The sequence below is a fragment of the Procambarus clarkii genome, chromosome 10 (genome assembly GCF_040958095.1).
Source record: "Procambarus clarkii isolate CNS0578487 chromosome 10, FALCON_Pclarkii_2.0, whole genome shotgun sequence".
Lineage (NCBI taxonomy): Eukaryota > Metazoa > Arthropoda > Malacostraca > Decapoda > Cambaridae > Procambarus > Procambarus clarkii.
The window spans coordinates 33,034,124-33,054,025 of record NC_091159.1 but is presented as its reverse complement, the minus strand read 5'-3'; the positions used below and the strand labels follow the sequence as shown (position 1 = coordinate 33,054,025).

The window sequence follows — 19,902 nt, the reverse complement described above, 5'->3', positions numbered from 1 at the left end:
GAAGCTAGATTCAAAGTTTTAGGCATTCATGAATTCCGAACCACAGTATATTTATGTATTAAATTAAAATATATTTACATTGAATTACAAGTGTTTGTATTGAATAATCTTATAAATCTGAAGAAAACTTGCAAAACAGTGGGTCAAAATTTCTTACATCTTGAAAGAGCTTTGAAAATATTTAATTTGTTTTCAAATTTATTTATTCCTGCTCTGATAAGATCTGACTTCATTGCCGTATCTCTGACTTTAAAATATACATGTAATTATTTGAGTTTTAAAGGAACTAATAAAATATCATGATAAAGTACTACTTTACACATATATATTGAAAGACATTGGACGGGCCGAGCCTTTGTTTACGAAGGATTAGGCAGTTGTAAATCATCAGCAAGTGTTGAGCACCGCTCCAGGCTCCCTCACTGCTGTACGCCACCTTTATAACAACATTCTTATGTATATAGTTTATCTTGCTTGCAGAATCATGATTTACCGCCAGAAATTGAATTGGACCAAGTTTGAATTTAACTGTTTTCCTTCACATATGGAACTATTACATTATTCTCAGCGTCAGCTGGTTCGTCTTGGAGTGACGGTACGCACCATGGATCAGCGGGACGGTGGTTGACGAAGCAGTCGGTATGAAAACGAGCGCAGAGGTGCCTCGGTATTCAAAAGTAAATAGTAGTAAAAAAAAGTACTTAAAATTGTTGCCGTTCGGCTCAACCAGTGCTGTTGTGCGCTGCATCACTCCGGGACGAAGGTAAATGAGTTGGCTCTGATTTATATACACGAGGTTAACAATGTCAGGGCGACCGTGTTGTGATGGCGTCTTTGGATGGTTGAGTGCTGTCTTGTGAACCTGGCGGGGTGGTGGATGCTATGGATGAAGGAGGTGTGGTGGAAGATGTTGAGGCTATGGAAGATGTAGGCGCAGGTGTGTCAGGTGTGGGTGACGGAGTTGTCGTGAGTAGAACCTTCAGAATTCTGGCTACGGTGTATGCGCGTAGCGCAGAGCGGGAAGTGCCGCCGCTGGTGTTGTTACTGCTGGTGATAATGGCGGGAACAGAGCGGTCTGCCGGGTCCTCTTTCTTGATCCACGAGGACCTCGATGCGACGAGGAGGGCGATGGTGAGAACGATGGTGACGATGAAGGTGCATCCCGCCATGGTGAAGAGGACACACGTCCCCGAACTGGTGCCGTTCTTCTGAATGGTGGAGTAGATGGCGATCGACGTGGGCGTCAGTACGGGCTTAGCCTTGTCATCCTGCTGGTGCAACGGACGTCTGGGCTTGGAGATCTCCTCCTCCAAGGAGAGTTCAGTGTCGTCCGTGACAGAGCTGGTGGAGGCGACGGCGTGCGAGGGGACCATCTTGCTTGTGCTCGCACCTGTAGAACACATGTCAGGGGTTACTATTAACACCCGTTAATAAGAATGTTAATAAATTCACGTGAAGCTTCTGGCCCATGCATTTAATTATGATTTATTTTTTGGATGAGAGGGGTGGGGGGGGGGGGGGGTATTTGTCGTGTTATGTCCATTTGTAATGTGATTAGTTATATTTTAGATCACAATGAGTTAGTATGTGCCTAAGAAAATCCATCTGAGTGGAGATGTAGTAATATAGTGACTAGGTTTTCCAGCTGAATATAATGTGAGAAACGAGGGGTTATTGTTTCATAGATATTATCCCTAGGGTAGCTGTGGCATAAATGATCGGAGTCATAATGTGCTTCAACAGTACAAGAGTGGTACAGTGTAAAATGAAGGTCCTGTATGACATAGTTGGACAATCAAATACATATAATAAAATGTGTAACATTATTGCCAAAATGCCACTCATTGAGGCACCAGAACTCGTTAGTGTTTTAGTTAATATAAAGTGTAGTTTTATTGTGATGTGAATATTTTTAACTCGTGCATGTAATATATAAACGATAAATTTTACTAGTAATTAGTATAATGCGCTGCATAATTATTTGCTTGGTATTCAATACATAATAAGTTATTCCAGCTTGTTTTTCATGGTTGCCAATCTTCGTTGCGAAATGCTCCTATTATGTTATTAATACAAGTTATAATAATTTGATTATTTCATGTTTGCGAATGGCTATTGAAGAGGAAGCAAAGAATAATTTGCTCTTTAGATTGGTATATAGACTGCAGGCTTCACATGGAAAAATTTAAATAAAGTTGTGAATGGGTAAAGAAAGTCGAGCGAATTTCCACGGGCATGTAGTAAGTGTGTTCAGCTCGATCACGATTCTCAAAGCACTTACGAGATTTATACGTCTTATGACAATCATGGTGGCATTCACTAAGAGGAGTTTGCGAACTCGGAGGCACTGCGAATTCGATCTCAACCCAAGTTTATTATTGTAATGGAAGAATTCTTAGCGCTTCGGAGGGTCTATTACTTCGGATCTATTACTTAAATGAATAATAAACTGTTATGATCGTGGTTAAAAAAACAGATATCTTAAGTTTTTTTTTTTTTTTGGGGGGGGGGGGGGGGAATCCTGGCCTAGTTGGGTCCTGGCCTAGTTGATCCTGGCCTAGTTGATCCTGACCTAGTTGATCCTGGTCTAGTTGATCCTGGCCTAGTTGATCCTGGCCTAGTTGATATTGGTTTAGTTGATCCTGGCCTAGTTGATCCTGGCCTAGCTGGATCCTGGCCTAGCTGGATCCTGGCCTAGTTGGATCCTGGCCTAGTTGATCCTGGCTTAGTTGGATCCTGGCTTAGTTGGATCCTGGCCTAGTTGATCCTGGCCTAGTTGGATCCTGGCCTAGTTGATCCTGGCCTAGTTGGATCCTGGACTAGTTGATCCTGGCCTAGTTGGATCCTGGCCTAGTTGATCCTGGCCTAGTTGGATCCTGGCCTAGTTGATCCTGGCTTAGTTGGATCCTGGCTTAGTTGCATCCTGGCCTAGTTGATCCTGGCCTAGTTGGATCCTGACCTAGATGGATCCTGGCTTAGTTGGATCCTGGCCTAGTTGGATCCTGGCCTAGTTGATCCTGGCTTAGTTGGATCCTGACCTAGATGGATCCTGGCTTAGTTGGATCCTGGCTTAGTTGGATCCTGGCCTAGTTGGATCCTGACTTAGTTGGATCCTGGCTTAGTTGGATCTTCGCTTAGTTGGGTCCTGGCCTAGTTGATCCTGGCTTAGTTGGATCCTGGCCTAGTTGATCCTGGCCTAGTTGGATCCTGACCTAGATGGATCCTGGCTTAGTTGGATCCTGGCCTAGTTGGATCCTGGCCTAGTTGATCCTGGCTTAGTTGGATCCTGACCTAGATGGATCCTGGCTTAGTTGGATCCTGGCTTAGTTGGATCCTGGCCTAGTTGGATCCTGACTTAGTTGGATCCTGGCTTAGTTGGATCTTCGCTTAGTTGGGTCCTGGCCTAGTTGATCCTGGCTTAGTTGGATCCTGGCTTAGTTGGATCCTGGCCTAGTTGGATCCTGACTTAGTTGGATCCTGGCTTAGTTGGATCTTCGCTTAGTTGGGTCCTGGCCTAGTTGATCCTGGCTTAGTTGGATCCTGGCCTAGTTGATCCTGGCTTAGTTGGATCCTGGCTTAGTTGGATCTTCGCTTAGTTGGGTCCTGGCCTAGTTGATCCTGGCTTAGTTGGATCCTGGCCTAGTTGATCCTGGCTTAGTTGGATCCTGGCTTAGTTGGATCCTGGCTTAGTTGGATCCTGGCCTAGTTGGATGCTGGCTTAGGTGGATCCTGGCTTAGTTGGATCTTCGCTTAGTTGGGTCCTGGCCTAGTTGATCCTGGCTTAGTTGGATCCTGGCCTAGTTGATCCTGGCTTAGTTGGATCCTGGCTTAGTTGGATCTTCGCTTAGTTGGGTCCTGGCCTAGTTGATCCTGGCTTAGTTGGATCCTGGCCTAGTTGATCCTGGCTTAGTTGGATCCTGGCTTAGTTGGATCCTGGCTTAGTTGGATCCTGGCCTAGTTGGATGCTGGCTTAGGTGGATCCTGGCTTAGTTGGATCTTCGCTTAGTTGGGTCCTGGCCTAGTTGATCCTGGCTTAGTTGGATCCTGGCCTAGTTGATCCTGGCTTAGTTGGATCCTGGCTTAGTTGGATCTTCGCTTAGTTGGGTCCTGGCCTAGTTGATCCTGGCTTAGTTGGATCCTGGCCTAGTTGATCCTGGCTTAGTTGAATCCTGGCTTAGTTGGATCCTGGCTTAGTTGGATCCTGGCCTAGTTGGATGCTGGCTTAGGTGGATCCTGGCTTAGTTGGATCCTGGCTTAGTTGGATCCTGGCCTAGTTGGATGCTGGCTTAGGTGGATCCTGGCTTAGTTGGATCTTCGCTTAGTTGGGTCCTGGCCTAGTTGATCCTGGCTTAGTTGGATCCTGGCCTAGTTGATCCTGGCTTAGTTGGATCCTGGCTTAGGTGGATCCTGGCTTAGTTGGATCCTGGCCTAAGATATCCTAGCTTAGTTGGATCCTGGCTTAGTTGGATCCTAGCTTAGTTGGATCCTGGCTTAGTTGGATCCTGGCTTAGTTGGATCCTAGCTTAGTTGGATCCTGGCTTAGTTGGATCCTGGCTTAGTTGGATCCTGGCCTAGTTGGATCCTGGCCTAGTTGGATCCTGGCTTAGTTGGATCCTGGCCTAGTTGATCCTGGCCTAGTTGATCCTGGCCTAGTTGGCTTCTGGCCTAAGCCAATTTTTTACCTATTATTTATTTTGATACTTTTTAAACTGCTAAATCCTTCTCTGTCATTGTTCTTCATTAGTAACGCGAATTGGAGTTATACTGTCTCTGAGGATGAAGTTGGTGAAATTTGTTTGTTAGCTAGAGCCAATTACATTATCCATTCTGAGTCATATATACGTGTCGTCGAGTTATTCTGAGAGTGATTATATAATCATTATTCATTTATATAATATTTATGTATTTTTGCAGCTATTTATCTGATGACATTCATATGTCTTGGATGTCTTCTGTTGTATAATTGCTAATATTCAGCTGTTTTGGAAAATAAATATGGGTGTGCTGATTGTTTTCTAATATTAATGCAATCAACATCTATTGACACATCCGATTGTATTTTTCTTTACAAGTTTTTCCTATCGTATATATTCAGCGCTTATTAATACATGCTGTTTATGCTCCTCTTATTAGTGCTTCATGAATACAGTATTTGTATTTAGAAAATTACCCGTTGTTTGTGTTCACGAGGACTTTTTATGTCTAAACTAATCTGTTCCTATATATTTTTTTGTTTAGATTTGTGAACATGCTAGAAATCTCGATCAAGAGGGTTACGCCTCGGCCGTCAAGATGAGGCTCTGTTAAGAGTTGACTGGTAAGCAACATCATATATCTCAGTGATAGATGTAATCTTATATTCATTAATTAGATTAAAATACAGGTGTTACAGTTACCTTCTTCGTATTCTCTGAGTCTAAGGCTGCTGGGCACCCGAGACTCTCTCCATGGGTTGTATCTTATTTGTGAGGCTACAACTCCATAAGCAAAAGCTCCTCCCTTTCCATGAACAGTATTGACAGCGTCTGTATCGGCGGGTTTTCCATCTGTCTCTCCACCAGCACCATTCTGCTTCTCTCTACACTCTCCCTCTCCTTCACCCTCTGTAACCGCCTCCTTGACTAACGTTATTCCTTGATCATTCTTCGTCACCTCTTCGTGTAGTGCCTGTTCCTTCGCTCCTTTCTCATCAGCCACTTGGCTACCAACGTCGGCTAAGTCTTTGCCGCTATGCTCGAGGTCCCCTTGCGGGCACTTCCCTGCGTCTACCCCTGCGTCTGCCCCTGCGTCTGCTCCTGTTTCACCGTCATCGTCTGCCTTGGCGCTGAACACGTCGGAGCCACGCAGGGAGTCAGGAACTACATACTGCTTCGTCTTGCCCTTGTCAGCTGATCCTTGTACTTGGTCACTGAAGTCCACCTCGCGGAACTGACTTAAACCACTGGAGGCTCTTAGTTTGGCGGATAGAGTCCGACCCGCTGGCGATCTGCTTCCTCTCTCCTCTTCATCCTTCCCAACGTCAATGTTCGTCACCCCTTCATCTACCCCCACTTTGTTGCTCCTGATTCTCGGCCATTGCATCTGGTCCATTTTCTGCTTGCCAGAGGGACAGAGGTGGACTGTTGAAGCAAACTGTGGTTCTTCGTTGTCTGGCGTGTCACCCATCGTTGCCGTAGGCCTATCTCTCGTAGGCTCTTAGACGGCTTCACCCGTGATCCTCGCGTTTTTCTTCATCTTCGTCTGCATCTGCAAAGTAAAGGAATCTTTGTTACGTGGAAAATAATTGTACAAACAAAGAAAACGTAAAATTTTGTCAATTAAATCAAATGCTTATAATGCTTATCTTCTTATATATATGCAATAACGATCACAAAAACACTGATCCAAGTATGCGGAAAAATCACATGTGAAAAATAAGGGATGCTAAACGCGTTTTCGGCTCAATTCGCTGTCATCAGAGCAAAATAGAAATTAGATTCTATTTTTGTTCCTAGATCATGTCCTATTTTTTGCTCAAAGACTGGACATAGACACCACTTGATAAAATCTAACTTAGGCTGAGGAGACTGTTCCCTGGTATTTGGAACTATCCAAACGAAGAGAGGTTATGTGAGGTCGGCCTGCTTTACCAGGAGAGGTGCAGAGTGACGGTAAACATGATCGATACCTTCAAGTGGCTAGGGGGTATCAACAGGGGTGACATGAGCAAGGTCTTCAAACCCTCATATTAGGCCAGAGCCCGAAAATGGCTATAAACTGAAAATGTTCAGATTCAAGAAGAATATTTAGTAGTACTGGTATGAATCTAGCTTGGCAGCGCCCAGCACGGGCCAGCAGGCTTTGGCAGGTTAGTGAGGCTGAGCCACTACCAGAATATTCAGATTGTAAACTCTGTGATAAATCTTTAATGCATTCACTAGAACACTATATTGTTCAATGTGAAACCGTAAAAGATTTTAGACCTCCTGGCCTATTGTAGAAACAACTGTGTAACTATTTCATTGACTCAGGTGTTCTGGACGACATCCTAACAATTTATCCAAAATTCTCTTCTCCATTTTAAACAATGAAGAACAATTTTATTTATATTATTTCTAAGCTGCATCACTTATGAACCCATCCCTGTCCTTGTGTGGTAGTGCACAATAGAAATTTGTTTTTACATATTCATATACTTAAACATTGATTGTAACCATGATATACATGTGCTTCAGCCTACAGTTTAGACCTATTGTCTTATGTGTGGCCCTCTGTCCTGTGTGACAGTGAATACCAGCATTATCCTCACGTTAATTAGACTTAATTGAAATTCTCAGATTAGGCAAAATTGTAATTAATTTCGTCAATAAAGATGTTAATAATAATAATAAAGCAGGCTCGCTGTAATTACGCCGACTTCAAATGTTCATAGGCTGCCTCTCATTGGCTAAAAAAGTCACATGACACTACAAGGGGCGAAGACGGAAGTTACGTCAGCGCTCCATCGATCGCCATCTTGTATGCCCAGAAAAATGCTATACCATACGAATTGAACATACCATTATTCTCGTTGCAAAAATGTGAACGTCCTTACAGGAGTGCAACACACCAGGCCTCTCTCGTGTTGGTTCCAGGTGTGTACGACTCTCAGCCACGTGTGTGGTGAGAGGCCGGAATGTGAGGAGAGTATATGGAGGAGAAGGAGGAGGAGGAGGCGGAGGAGAAGGTGCAGGAGGAGGAGAGCACGGAAGAGGAATAAGAGAAGAATATTTTCACAGTCTGCACCAAAACCCGTCGCTGATAATTCAAACTGTTTTTATGTATTTCTTTTAAATGGTCACTGTTATCCTGACATTGGTTAGAATAGGTTAGGTAAAGGTAGAATGGGTTAGGTAATGTTGTATTAGGTTGTAATAGGCAATGCTAATGGGATTGGGTATACACGGTTATGAAAGATAGGTTATAATTTATTTGGTAGGGTTAAGTAAGGATTTCCAGATTAAAGTTACATTTAGATATATCGTACGCTAGCTTTGGTTAGGTTAGACAAGGATAAATTTTGTTAGGGTTAGAAAGGCAATGTTAGGCTCGGATAAGCTACACTAGACAAGTTTAATGAGTTTGGACACTTATGTTAAGGTTATACTAGTTTACGCTGGGTAAAGCAAAGTTAGCATAAATTAGGCAAGGTTTTAATAGGTAAACTTTGATTAGATCAGCTTGGGATAGGTATAGGCCGAGGGGGAGGAACCTTGTGTCCTACGTAGGCAGTATTTTACCTTGTCAAGATGTTACAAGGACCTGTCTTGATTCTACATTGCTGTGCTACCCACTACCGCCCACGGGATGGGTATGGGCCCCACTACTACCTACGGGATGGGTATGGGACCCACTACCGCCCACGGGATGGGTATGGGACCCACTACCATCCACAGGATGGATATGGGACCCACTACCGCCCACAGGATGGGTATGGGACCCACTACCGCCTACAGCATGGGTATGGGACAAACTACCGCCCACAGAATGAGTATGGGACCCACTACCGCTCACAGGATGGGTATGGGACCCACTGCCGCCCACAGGATGGGTATGGGGACCACTACCGCCCACAGGATGGGTATGGGACCCACTACTGCCCACAGGATGGGTATGGGACCCACTACCGCCCACAGAATGGATATGGGACCCACTACCGCCCACAGGATGGGTATGGGACCCAATACTGCCCACAGATTGGGTATGGGACACACTACCGCCCACAGGATGGGTATGGGACCCACTACCGCCCACAGCATGGGTATGGGACAAACTACCGCCCACAGAATGAGTAAGGGACCCACTACCTCCCACAGGATGGGTATAGGACCCACTGCCGCCCACAGGATGGGTACGGGGACCACTACCCCCCACAGGATGGGTATGGGACCCACTACCGCCCACAGAATAGGTATGGGACCCACTACCGCCCACAGGATGGGTATGGGACCCACTACCGCCCACAGAATGGGTATGGGACCCACTACCGCCCACAGAATGGGTATGGGACCCACTACCGCCTACAGCATGGGTATGGGACAAACTACCGCCCACAGAATGAGTATGGGACCCACTACCGCTCACAGGATGGGTATGGGGCCCACTGCCGCCCACAGGATGGGTATGGGGACCACTACCGCCCACAGGATGGGTATGGGACCCACTACTGCCCACAGGATGGGTATGGGACCCACTACCGCCCACAGAATGGATATGGGACCCACTACCGCCCACAGGATGGGTATGGGACCCAATACTGCCCACAGAATGGGTATGGGACACACTACCGCCCACAGGATGGGTATGGGACCCACTACCGCCCACAGCATGGGTATGGGACAAACTACCGCCCACAGAATGAGTAAGGGACCCATTACCGCCCACAGGATGGGTATAGGACCCACTGCCGCCCACAGGATGGGTATGGGGACCACTACCGCCCACAGGATGGGTATGGGACCCACTACCGCCCACAGGATGGGTATGGGACCCACTACCGCCCACAGAATGGGTATGGGACCCACTACCGCCCACAGGATGGGTATGGGACCCACTACTGCCCACAGAATGGGTATGGGACACACTACCGCCCACAGAATAGGTATGGGACCCACTACCGCCCACAGGATGGGTATGGGACCCACTACCGCCCACAGAATGGGTATGGGACCCACTACCGCCCACAGGATGGGTATGGGACCCACTACCGCCCACAGAATGGGTATGAGGACCACTACCGCCCACAGGATGGGTATGGGACCCACTACCGCCCACAGGATGGGTATGAGGACCACTACCGCCCACTGGATGGGTATGTGACCCACTACCACCCACAGGATGGGTATGGGAGTCACTACCGCCTACAGGATGGGTATGGGACTCACTACCGCCCACAGGATGAGTATGGGACCCACTACCGCCCACAGGATGGTTATGGGACCCACTACCACCCACAGGATGGTTATGGGACCCACTACCGCCCACAGGATGGGTATGGGGACCACTACCGCCCACAGGATGGTTATGGGACCCACTACCGCCCACAGGATGGTTATGGGACCCACTACCGCCCACAGGATGGGTATGGGGACCACTACCGCCCACAGGATGGTTATGGGACCCACTACCGCCCACAGGATGGTTATGGGACCCACTACCGCCCACAGGATGGGTATGGGGACCACTACCACCCACAGGATGGGTATGGGACCCACTACCACCCACAGGATGGGTATGGGAGTCACTACCGCCTACAGGATGGGTATGGGACTCACTACCGCCCACAGGATGAGTATGGGACCCACTACCGCCCACAGGATGGTTATGGGACCCACTACCGCCCACAGGATGGTTATAGGACCCACTACCGCCCACAGGATGGGTATGGGGACCACTACCGCCAACAGGATGGGTATGGGGACCACTACCGCCCACAGGATGGGTATGGGGACCATTACCGCCCACAGGATGGGTATGGGGACCACTACCGCCCACAGGATGGGTATGGGTGCATAATTAATTCACTAAACCAACACATTTACCGAGTTGTGATCGTATCAATATAGAAATATTCCGGCGGCTTCATTTGGAAATAGTCTGGAGAGAAAACGTTTTTAATTTTAAGGTCTGACTATTAAAGTTTTCAATTATGGCACCAAGCCTTCGAAAGAAATTAAAAATTTATGTGAATTAGTAGTAAAACCTTCTATAACGAACAATAATATTATAATACTATTGTTCTTTATAGGCCTCCCAACATGGTACCATGAAAGTCGTATACCCTCAAGGCATAGAGTTCCTGGGTCTGGCAACACTGTTTCCAAAACAGTAAACACAACTTTGCGGTTGGCAACGGTGTGGCACGACGTCAGCTAAGGATCGTGTGAACCTCCTCCAGGTTTGGTAAGTTTGCTAAGGTGCCCCTTGGCAAACTTACCAAAGGAAGTATTAACTTACCATGTTAATTAAATGCTAATGTGAGGTTACAGCGCTTCATTACCTTGTATGTCAATGGAGCAAAGACATATGGTGTAGCCTCATAAGTTGTCGTGAAATTAGAAAACGGATATTCGCAGGCATCGTAGACTATTTTGTTTTATGGGTCCGTAGTTACCATGACGTCATCAACACGGCAACACAGAATGAGTGATTGCTGCGTCAAATATTTCAAGTATCTTCCAAGATGCATGGTGTTCTGGCAAGGACACACACACACACGCACACACACGCACATACACACACACACACACACACACACACACACACACACACACACACACACACACACACACACACACACACACACACACACACACACACACACACACACACACACACACGCACATACACACACACACACACACACACACACACACACACACACACACACACACACACACACACACACACACACACACGCACACACACACACACACACGCACATACACACACACACACACACACACACACACGCACACACACACACACACACACACACACACACACACACACACACACACACACACACACACACACACACACACACGCACATACACACACACACACACACACACACACACACACACACACACACACACGCACACACACACACACACACACACACACACACACACACACACACACACACACACACACACACACACACACACACTAATCTCACTAATCTACATGCTAACAGACACAGACCTACAACCTGACTGAACAAACTCCAAAAAAGACAGAACTCTGAGCCAATATTGGTGGGATGAACTCAGATGAACTCGTGGACCCCTAAAATTAAAGTCTTGTCTTAAAAGACTGCTTCAAGTGGCTGCTACAGTAGAGAGAACAGTAACTGTGAGCGTACTCTAACTGGTCCTAGGCCTAATATTCACCATCTTGAGCCCAATTTAGTACATATATATGTGGTACACTAGGCCTAAGATAGCTTAAGTTAGGCCGATGTCTTCTTTCTTGGGCAATCTACAAAATTTATAATACATAAAGTGGCCTTATATCCTTATGTCTGGTACAACAGATCATTTCTATACGTTGCACCAACAGATGCTAATCTACAAGCTGACAAAGACACTCAGACTGATCTACAAGCTAACAAAGTCACTCAGACTGATCTACAAGCTAACAAAGTCACTCAGACTGATCTACAAGCTGACAAAGTCACTCAGACTGATCTACAAGCTAACAAAGTCACTCAGACTGATCTACAAGCTAACAAAGTCACTCAGACTGATCTACAAGCTCACAAAGACACTCAGACTGATCTACAAGCTAACAGAAAGGCTCTGATGCTTGACTCACAAGCTGACAATCAGAACGATAAATAGCATTCCAGTCAGAATGAGAGTAAGACAGGTACAGAGACACGTATGTCGAGCGGACAAACATTCCGGCAAGTGAGAACACACAGACACACGGTAATGCAGAAGTGGTTGTGCATTAGTTCTGTGCACCTGTTCACTACTCTGGTGCGCAGTCGCTCCAATTTTGCGGTAGTGAATGCCGAGCATTCTTGATCGATTCGATTTTTTTTATTAATGCTTAAGGGTTTTTCCGCATTGTATTCTCTATTTTAGTTTTCTTTCGTGTTTACTACTCACAGTGCCTTTTATACGTGTGTGTGTGTGTGTGTGTGTGTGTGTGTGTGAGTGTGTGTGTGTGTGTGTGTGTGTGTGTGTGTGTGTGTGTGTGTGTGTGTGTGTGTGTGTGTGTGTGTGTGTGTGTGTGTGTGTGTGTGTGTACTCCCTAATTGTACTCACCTAGTTGTGCTTGCGGGGGTTGAGCTCTGGCTCTTTGGTCCCGCCTCTCAACTGTCAATCAACTGGTGTACCTGGTGATTCCTGAGCCTACTGGGCTCTATCATATCTACATTTGAAACTGTGTATGGGGTCAGCCTCCACCACATCACTGCCTAATACATTCCATCTGTTAACTACTCTGACACTAAAAAAGTTCTTTCTAATATCTCTGTGGCTCATTTGGGCACTCAGTTTCCACCTGTGTCCCCTTGTGCGTGTTCCCCTTGTGTTAAATAGACTGTCTTTATCTACCCTCTCAATCCCCTTCAGAATCTTGAATGTGGTGATCATGTCCCCCCTAACTCTTCTGTCTTTCAGCGAAGTGAGGTTTAATTCCCGTAGTCTCTCCTCGTAGCTCATACCCCTCAGCTTGGGTACTAGTCTGGTGGCAAACCTTTGAACCTTTTCCAGTTTAGTCTTATCCTTGACTAGATATGGACTCCATGCTGGGGCTGCATACTCCAGGATTGGCCTGACATATGTGGTATACAAAGTTCTGAATGATTCTTTACACAAGTTTCTGAATGCCGTTCGTATGTTGGCCAGCCTGGCATATGCCGCTGATGTTATCCGCTTGATATATGCTGCAGGAGACAGGTCTGGCGTGATATCAACCCCCAAGACTTGTTCTTTCTCTGACTCCTGAAAAATTTCCTCTCCCAGATGATACCTTGTATTTGGCCTCCTGCTCCCTACATCTACCTTCATTACCATACATTTTGTTGGGTTAAACTCTGACAACCATTTGTTTGTAACACTGTAAAAGTGTTTGGGTTAGTTTATTTAAAATATATATAGAGTACATGAGTCACAGACAAGGATCGGAGAGGCGCCAGTTGTCTGCCTGAGATCTCACACCTCTAACCGTTAACGACCCCAAGTGACCTGAGGTCAGATCATGACAATTTCACCTTGCTTCCGCTAAGCTGATAATTGTAGTCTGGTAGCCTTCAAACATGCCGACGTTTAAGGAGTGGCTTGGTAGTGCCGGAGGCTATCTATTTGTGGGCGGAGTTAGCTACTAGGTTCCCCAAAAAATACTCGGAGAACTATCGAGCATAGAAGCATTAAGAGACAGAACAGCAGACGAGAGCAGAGACCTGCTCCCTACCAGGGAGGCTGTCGGCCGGCAGGGGCGAGACAGTCTCTGTCAAGCTACAGACCCCCCCCCCCCTCTCTATTCAACTTAGACTCCGTCCTCGGTGAGTGAACATTAAGGTGACTTGGTCGTGTTTACATATGTTGTGTGATGATCAGGGGCAGTCAAGTTGTAGGGTTCTCGAATTCTTGGATGATGATTCACTTTGCATATTAAACTGGAACATTTTAATTGAATTTTAAATTATGATACTTCATGTGAAATATAATTATGAATTTATTATTTAAATTGTGTTTAACTTTGTTCCCTAGAGATTTTGAGTTGAGGTGAGAAAGCCTCTGTGATTACTGGTTTCATGATTTAATGAGTACATGTTTGGAGAATGATACATGGTACAGAGGGAACATACTAATAATGAACTCATGATAACATCTTTTGAGAATATTTTGATACAGGCAAGTTCCATTCCTTGTCTTGTATGTAATGATCATGAATGGATGGTGGCAGCATTTCGTCTTCTACTATCTACTCTTCTACTTCTACTATCTACTCTTCTACTTCTACCTATCTACACCTCTCCCTCCACCCCCTCTCTAAACTCTCACTTTCAACTAATGACCCTCCTCGCTCCTCCCACCTCCCTACCTCTTACCCCAAACCCTCACTAATTACTTCACTATTCATTTCTTTCCTTTCGTTTCCTCTTATACGTTTGTGGCAATGACTCTGTATTCTAGAGTTCTCTCAAGAGTTTTCGGGTAACTGATCAAGTGACGGCGCCTTGTAGTCTTGGAACCTAGGTATTCCAATACCTAGGTTACAAGGTGTTGAACGAGAGAGGTTGCCTTAGGGACTCTGGGAGTGCTCTAGAATAGTTGGCTAACTGGGGACGGGATAACGGACTAGAGAGAGCTGTTTCCCCCGGCCTCGTTAGTTAACTGGGGGGTGGAATAATGGACAAGATAGAGCTATTTCCCCCACCCCCCGTTACATGTTCGACCATTCCTTCAGCTTGTCTAGATCGTCTTGAAGCCTCAAACAGTCCTCTTCTGTCTTAATCTTTCTCATAATTTTGGCGTCGTCCGCAAACATTGAGAGAAATGAATCGATACCCTCCGGGAGATCATTTACATATATCAGAAACAAGATAGGACCGCGTACAGAGCCCTGTGGGACTCCACTGGTGACTTCACGCCAATCGGAGGTCTCACTCCTCACCGTAACTCTCTGCTTCCTATTGCTTAGGTATTCCCTTATCCACTGGAGCACCTTACCAGTTACACCTGCCTGTCACTCCAGCTTATGTACCAGCTTCATATGCGGTACTGTGTCAAAGGCTTTCCGACAATCCAAGAAAATGCAGTCCGCCCAGCCCTCTCTTTCTTGCTTAATCTGTGTCACCTGATCGTAGAATTCTATCAAGCCTGTAAGGCAAGATTTACCCTCCCTGAATCCATGTTGGCGATTTGTCACGAAGTCCCTTCTCTCCAGATGTGTTACCAGGTTTTTTCTCACGATCTTCTCCATCACCTTGCATGGTATACAAGTCAAGGACACTGGCCTGTAGTTCAGTGCCTCTTGTCTGTCGCCCTTTTTGTATATTGGGACCACATTCGCCGTCTTCCATATTTCTGGTAGGTCTCCCGTCTCTAGTGACTTACTATACACTATGGAGAGTGGCAAGCAAAGTGCCTCTGCACACTCTTTCAGTACCCATGGTGAGATCCCATCTGGACCAACAGCCTTTCTAACATCCAGATCCAGCAGGTGTCTCTTGACCTCCTCTCTCGTAATTTCGAACTCCTCCAAGGCCGCCTGGTTTACCTCCCTTTCTCCTAGCACAGTGACCTCACCCTGTTCTATTGTGAAGACCTCCTGGAACCTCTTGTTGAGTTCCTCACACACCTCTCTGTCATTCTCTGTATACCTGTCCTCGCCTGTTCTAAGTTTCAATACCTGTTCTTTCACTGATGTTTTCCTTCTGATGTGACTGTGGAGTAGCTTTGGTTCGGTCTTGGCTTTGTTTGCTATATCATTTTCAAAATTTTTCTCTGCTTCTCTTCTCACCCTGACGTACTCATTCCTGGTTCTCTGGTATCTCTCTCTGCTTTCTGGTGTTCTGTTATGCCGGAAGTTCCTCCACGCCTTTTTGTTCAGTTTCTTCGCTTCCATACATGCCTTATTATACCATGGATAATAGAAGACTGTTAATAGAAGCAACAGAAGACTGTTGCTTCTCGGATTTTTCCCTTTGGGCCGGGATGAACCTGTTTACTGCCTCCTGACACTTTTGGGTAACATAGTCCATCATACCCTGTACAGACTTGCCTCTGAGGTCTGTGTCCCAAGGTATTTCACTTAGGAAACTTCTCATCTGTTCATAATTCCCCTTTCGGTATGCCAGCCTTTTGATTCCTAGTTCTTTTTGGGGGGAGATAAGTCCTAGCTCTACCAGGTACTCAAAGTTCAATACACTGTGGTCACTCATTCCCAAGGGTGTGTGTGTGTGTGTGTGTGTGTGTGTGTGTGTGTGTGTGTGTGTGTGTGTTTGTGTGTGTGTGTGTGTGTGTGTGTGTGTGTGTGTGTGTGTGTGTGTGTGTGTGTGTGTGTGTGTGTGTGTGTGTGTTTTATGTGTGCGTGCGTGTGTTAGAGTGAAATATATATAGACATAATTGAGGACAATGTAGTTTTAAGGAGGGTTCCAAGAGCTAATAGCAGCTAATTCTGCAGCCATGCTAAGGTACCATGTAAGGTACCTTGAACAGGTACCATGCTATTTCTGCAGCTAATTCTGCAGCCACAAACAGTAAATAGCAAAAAATATAAAAACACACACACACACACACACACACACACACACACACACAGGAGGGGGGGGGGGGGGCACAGGACTCGTAATTCTGTGGCGCGGGTTCGATTCCCGCACCAGGCACAAACAAATGGGCAAAGTTTCTTTCACCCTGAATGCCCCTGTTACCTAGCAGTAAATAGGTACCTGGAAGTTAGTCAGCTGTCACGGGCTGCTTCCTGGTGTGTGTGTGTGTGTGTGTGTGTACTCACCTATTTATCACCTATTTGTGTGTGTGTGTGTGTACTCACCTAATTGTACTCACCTAATTGTGCTTGCGGGGGTTGAGCTCTGGCTCTTTGGTCCCGCCTCTCAACCGTCAATCAACTGGTGTACAGATTCCTGAGCCTATTGGGCTCTATCATATCTACATTTGAAACTGTGAATGGAGTCAGCCTCCACCACATCACTTCCTAATGCATTCCATTTGCTAACTACTCTGACACTGAAAAAGTTCTTTCTAACGTCTCTGTGGCTCATTTGGGTACTCAGCTTCCACCTGTGTCCCCTTGTTCGCGTCCCACCAGTGTTGAAAAGTTCATCCTTGTTTACCCGGTCGATTCCCCTGAGGATTTTGTAGGTTGTGATCATGTCCCCCCTTACTCTTCTGTCTTCCAGTGTCGTGAGGTGCATTTCCCGCAGCCTTTCCTCATAACTCATGCCTCTTAGTTCTGGGACTAGTCTAGTAGCATACCTTTGGACTTTTTCCAGCTTCGTCTTGTGCTTGACAAGGTACGGGCTCCATGCTGGGGCCGCATACTCCAGGATTGGTCTTACATATGTGGTGTACAAGATTCTGAATGATTCCTTACACAGGTTCCTGAACGCCGTTCTGATGTTAGCCAGCCTCGCATATGCCGCAGACGTTATTCTCTTTATGTGGGCTTCAGGAGACAGGTTTGGTGTGATATCAACTCCTAGATCTTTCTCTCTGTCTGTTTCATTAAGTACTTCATCTCCTATTCTGTATCCTGTGCCTGGCCTCCTGTTTCCACTGCCTAGTTTCATTACTTTGCATTTACTCGGGTTGAACTTCAACAGCCATTTGTTGGACCATTCACTCAGTCTATCCAGGTCATCTTGTAGCCTCCTACTATCATCCTCTGTTTCAATCCTCCTCATAATTTTTGCATCGTCGGCAAACATTGAGAGGAACGAATCTATACCCTCTGGGAGATCATTTACATATACCAGAAACAGTATAGGTCCAAGGACTGACCCCTGTGGGACTCCACTTGTGACGTCTCGCCAATCTGAGACCTCACCCCTCACACAGACTCGTTGTCTCCTGTTGCTTAGGTATTCCTCTATCCACCGGAGTACCTTCCCTCTCACTCCAGCCTGCATCTCCAACTTTCGCACTAGCCTCTTGTGTGGCACTGTATCAAAGGCTTTTTGACAATCCAAAAATATGCAGTCTGCCCACCCTTCTCTTTCTTGCCTTATTTTTGTTGCCTGGTCGTAGAATTCAAGTAACCCTGTGAGGCAGGACCTGCCATCCCTGAACCCATGTTGATGCTGTGTTACAAAGTTCCTTCGCTCCAGATGCTCCACTAGTTTTTTTCGCACAATCTTCTCCATCAGCTTGCATGGTATGCAGGTTAGGGACACTGGCCTGTAGTTCAGTGCCTCCTGTCTATCCCCTTTCTTGTATATCGTGACTACGTTAGCTGCTTTCCAAATATCTGGCAGTTCCCCTGTTGCCAGTGATTTGTTATACACTATGGAGAGTGGTAGGCTCAGTTCTCTTGCTCCTTCCTTTAGAACCCAAGGGGAGATTCCATCTGGGCCTATAGCCTTCGTCACGTCCAACTCTAGTAAACACTTCCTTACTTCCCCACTGGTAATCTCAAACTCTTCCAGTGGTTCCTGGTTAGCTATTCCCTCACTTACCTCTGGAATTTCTCCTTGTTCTAAGGTGAAGACCTCCTGGAATTTCTTATTCAATTCCTCACACACTTCCTTGTCATTTGTAGTGAATCCTTCCGCCCCTATCCTTAATCTCATAACCTGTTCCTTTACTGTTGTTTTTCTCCTAATGTGGCTATGCAACAATTTAGGCTGAGTCTTTGCCTTGCTTGCGATGTCATTTTCGTATTGTCTTTCTGCCTCTCTTCTCATCCTGACATATTCATTCCTGGCATTCTGGTATCTTTCTCTGCTCTCCAGTGTCCTGTTATTCCTATAGTTTCTCCATGCCCTTTTACTTTGCTGCTTAGCTAGCCTACATCTTTGATTAAACCATGGGTTTCTCATCTTCATTTCTCTGTTTTCCTTTTGGACTGGGACAAACTTGTTTGCTGCGTCCTTGCACTTCTGCGTGATGTAATCCATCATATCTTGGGCCGTCTTTCCCCTGAGCTCTGTTTCCCATGCTATATCTGTTAGGAATTTTCTTATCCCCTCATAGTTTCCCTTTCGGTATGCTAACCTTTTGGTTTCGGTATCCCTCCTCGAGTTCAATAACCCTTCTTCAATCAAGTACTCAAACACCAGTACACTGTGGTCGCTCATTCCTACTGGGTCCTCAAAACCGATTTCTCTTATGTCGGAGTCGTTCAGAGTGAAGACTAGGTCGAGTCTCGCTGGTTCGTCATTGCCTCTCATCCTTGTGGGTTCTCCGACATGCTGCGTTAAAAAGTTGCTTGTCACCACCTCCAATAGTTTGGCTCTCCACGTATCCTCGCCTCCATGCGGTTCCTTGTTCTCCCAGTCAATCTTTCCGTGATTGAAGTCGCCCATGATGAGCAGGTGGGATCTATTTCTACATTCAGCAGAGGCTGCCCTCTCAATTATAGTGTTAACTGCCTTGTTGTTGTTTTCATACTCTTGACTGGGTCTCCTGTCATTAGGTGGAGGGTTGTATATTACTGCTACTACTATTCTTGGTCCTCCCATTGTTATGGTGCCTGCTATGTAGTCTCTGAACTCCTCACAGCCCGGGATGGCCATCTCCTTAAAACTCCATTCCCTTCTCATGAGTAGGGCCACTCCGCCTCCTCCTCTACCTTCCCTGTGTGTGTGTGTGTGTGTGTGTGTGTGTGTGTGTGTGTGTGTGTGTGTGTGTGTGTGTGTGTGTGTGTGTGTGTGTGTGTGTGTGTGTATGTGTGTGTGTATGTGTG

The 19,902-nt window shown here is 46.2% G+C and overlaps 1 protein-coding gene across 1 annotated transcript in view; it reads right to left on the bottom strand.

The window, feature by feature from the left end:
- Window positions 1-305: 305 nt before the first annotated feature.
- Window positions 306-19,902, bottom strand: part of LOC123745773 (uncharacterized) — a 46,826-nt gene continuing 27,229 nt past the window's right edge. Inside the window, exons 2-3 of the mRNA XM_045726746.2 lie at window positions 5,397-6,246; window positions 306-1,390 (exon numbers count right to left, since the gene is read on the bottom strand). Coding sequence (XP_045582702.2) covers window positions 807-1,390; window positions 5,397-6,165 — 1,353 coding nt within the window. The 5' untranslated portion in view covers window positions 6,166-6,246 and the 3' untranslated portion in view covers window positions 306-806. The remainder of the gene's footprint in view (window positions 1,391-5,396; window positions 6,247-19,902) is intronic.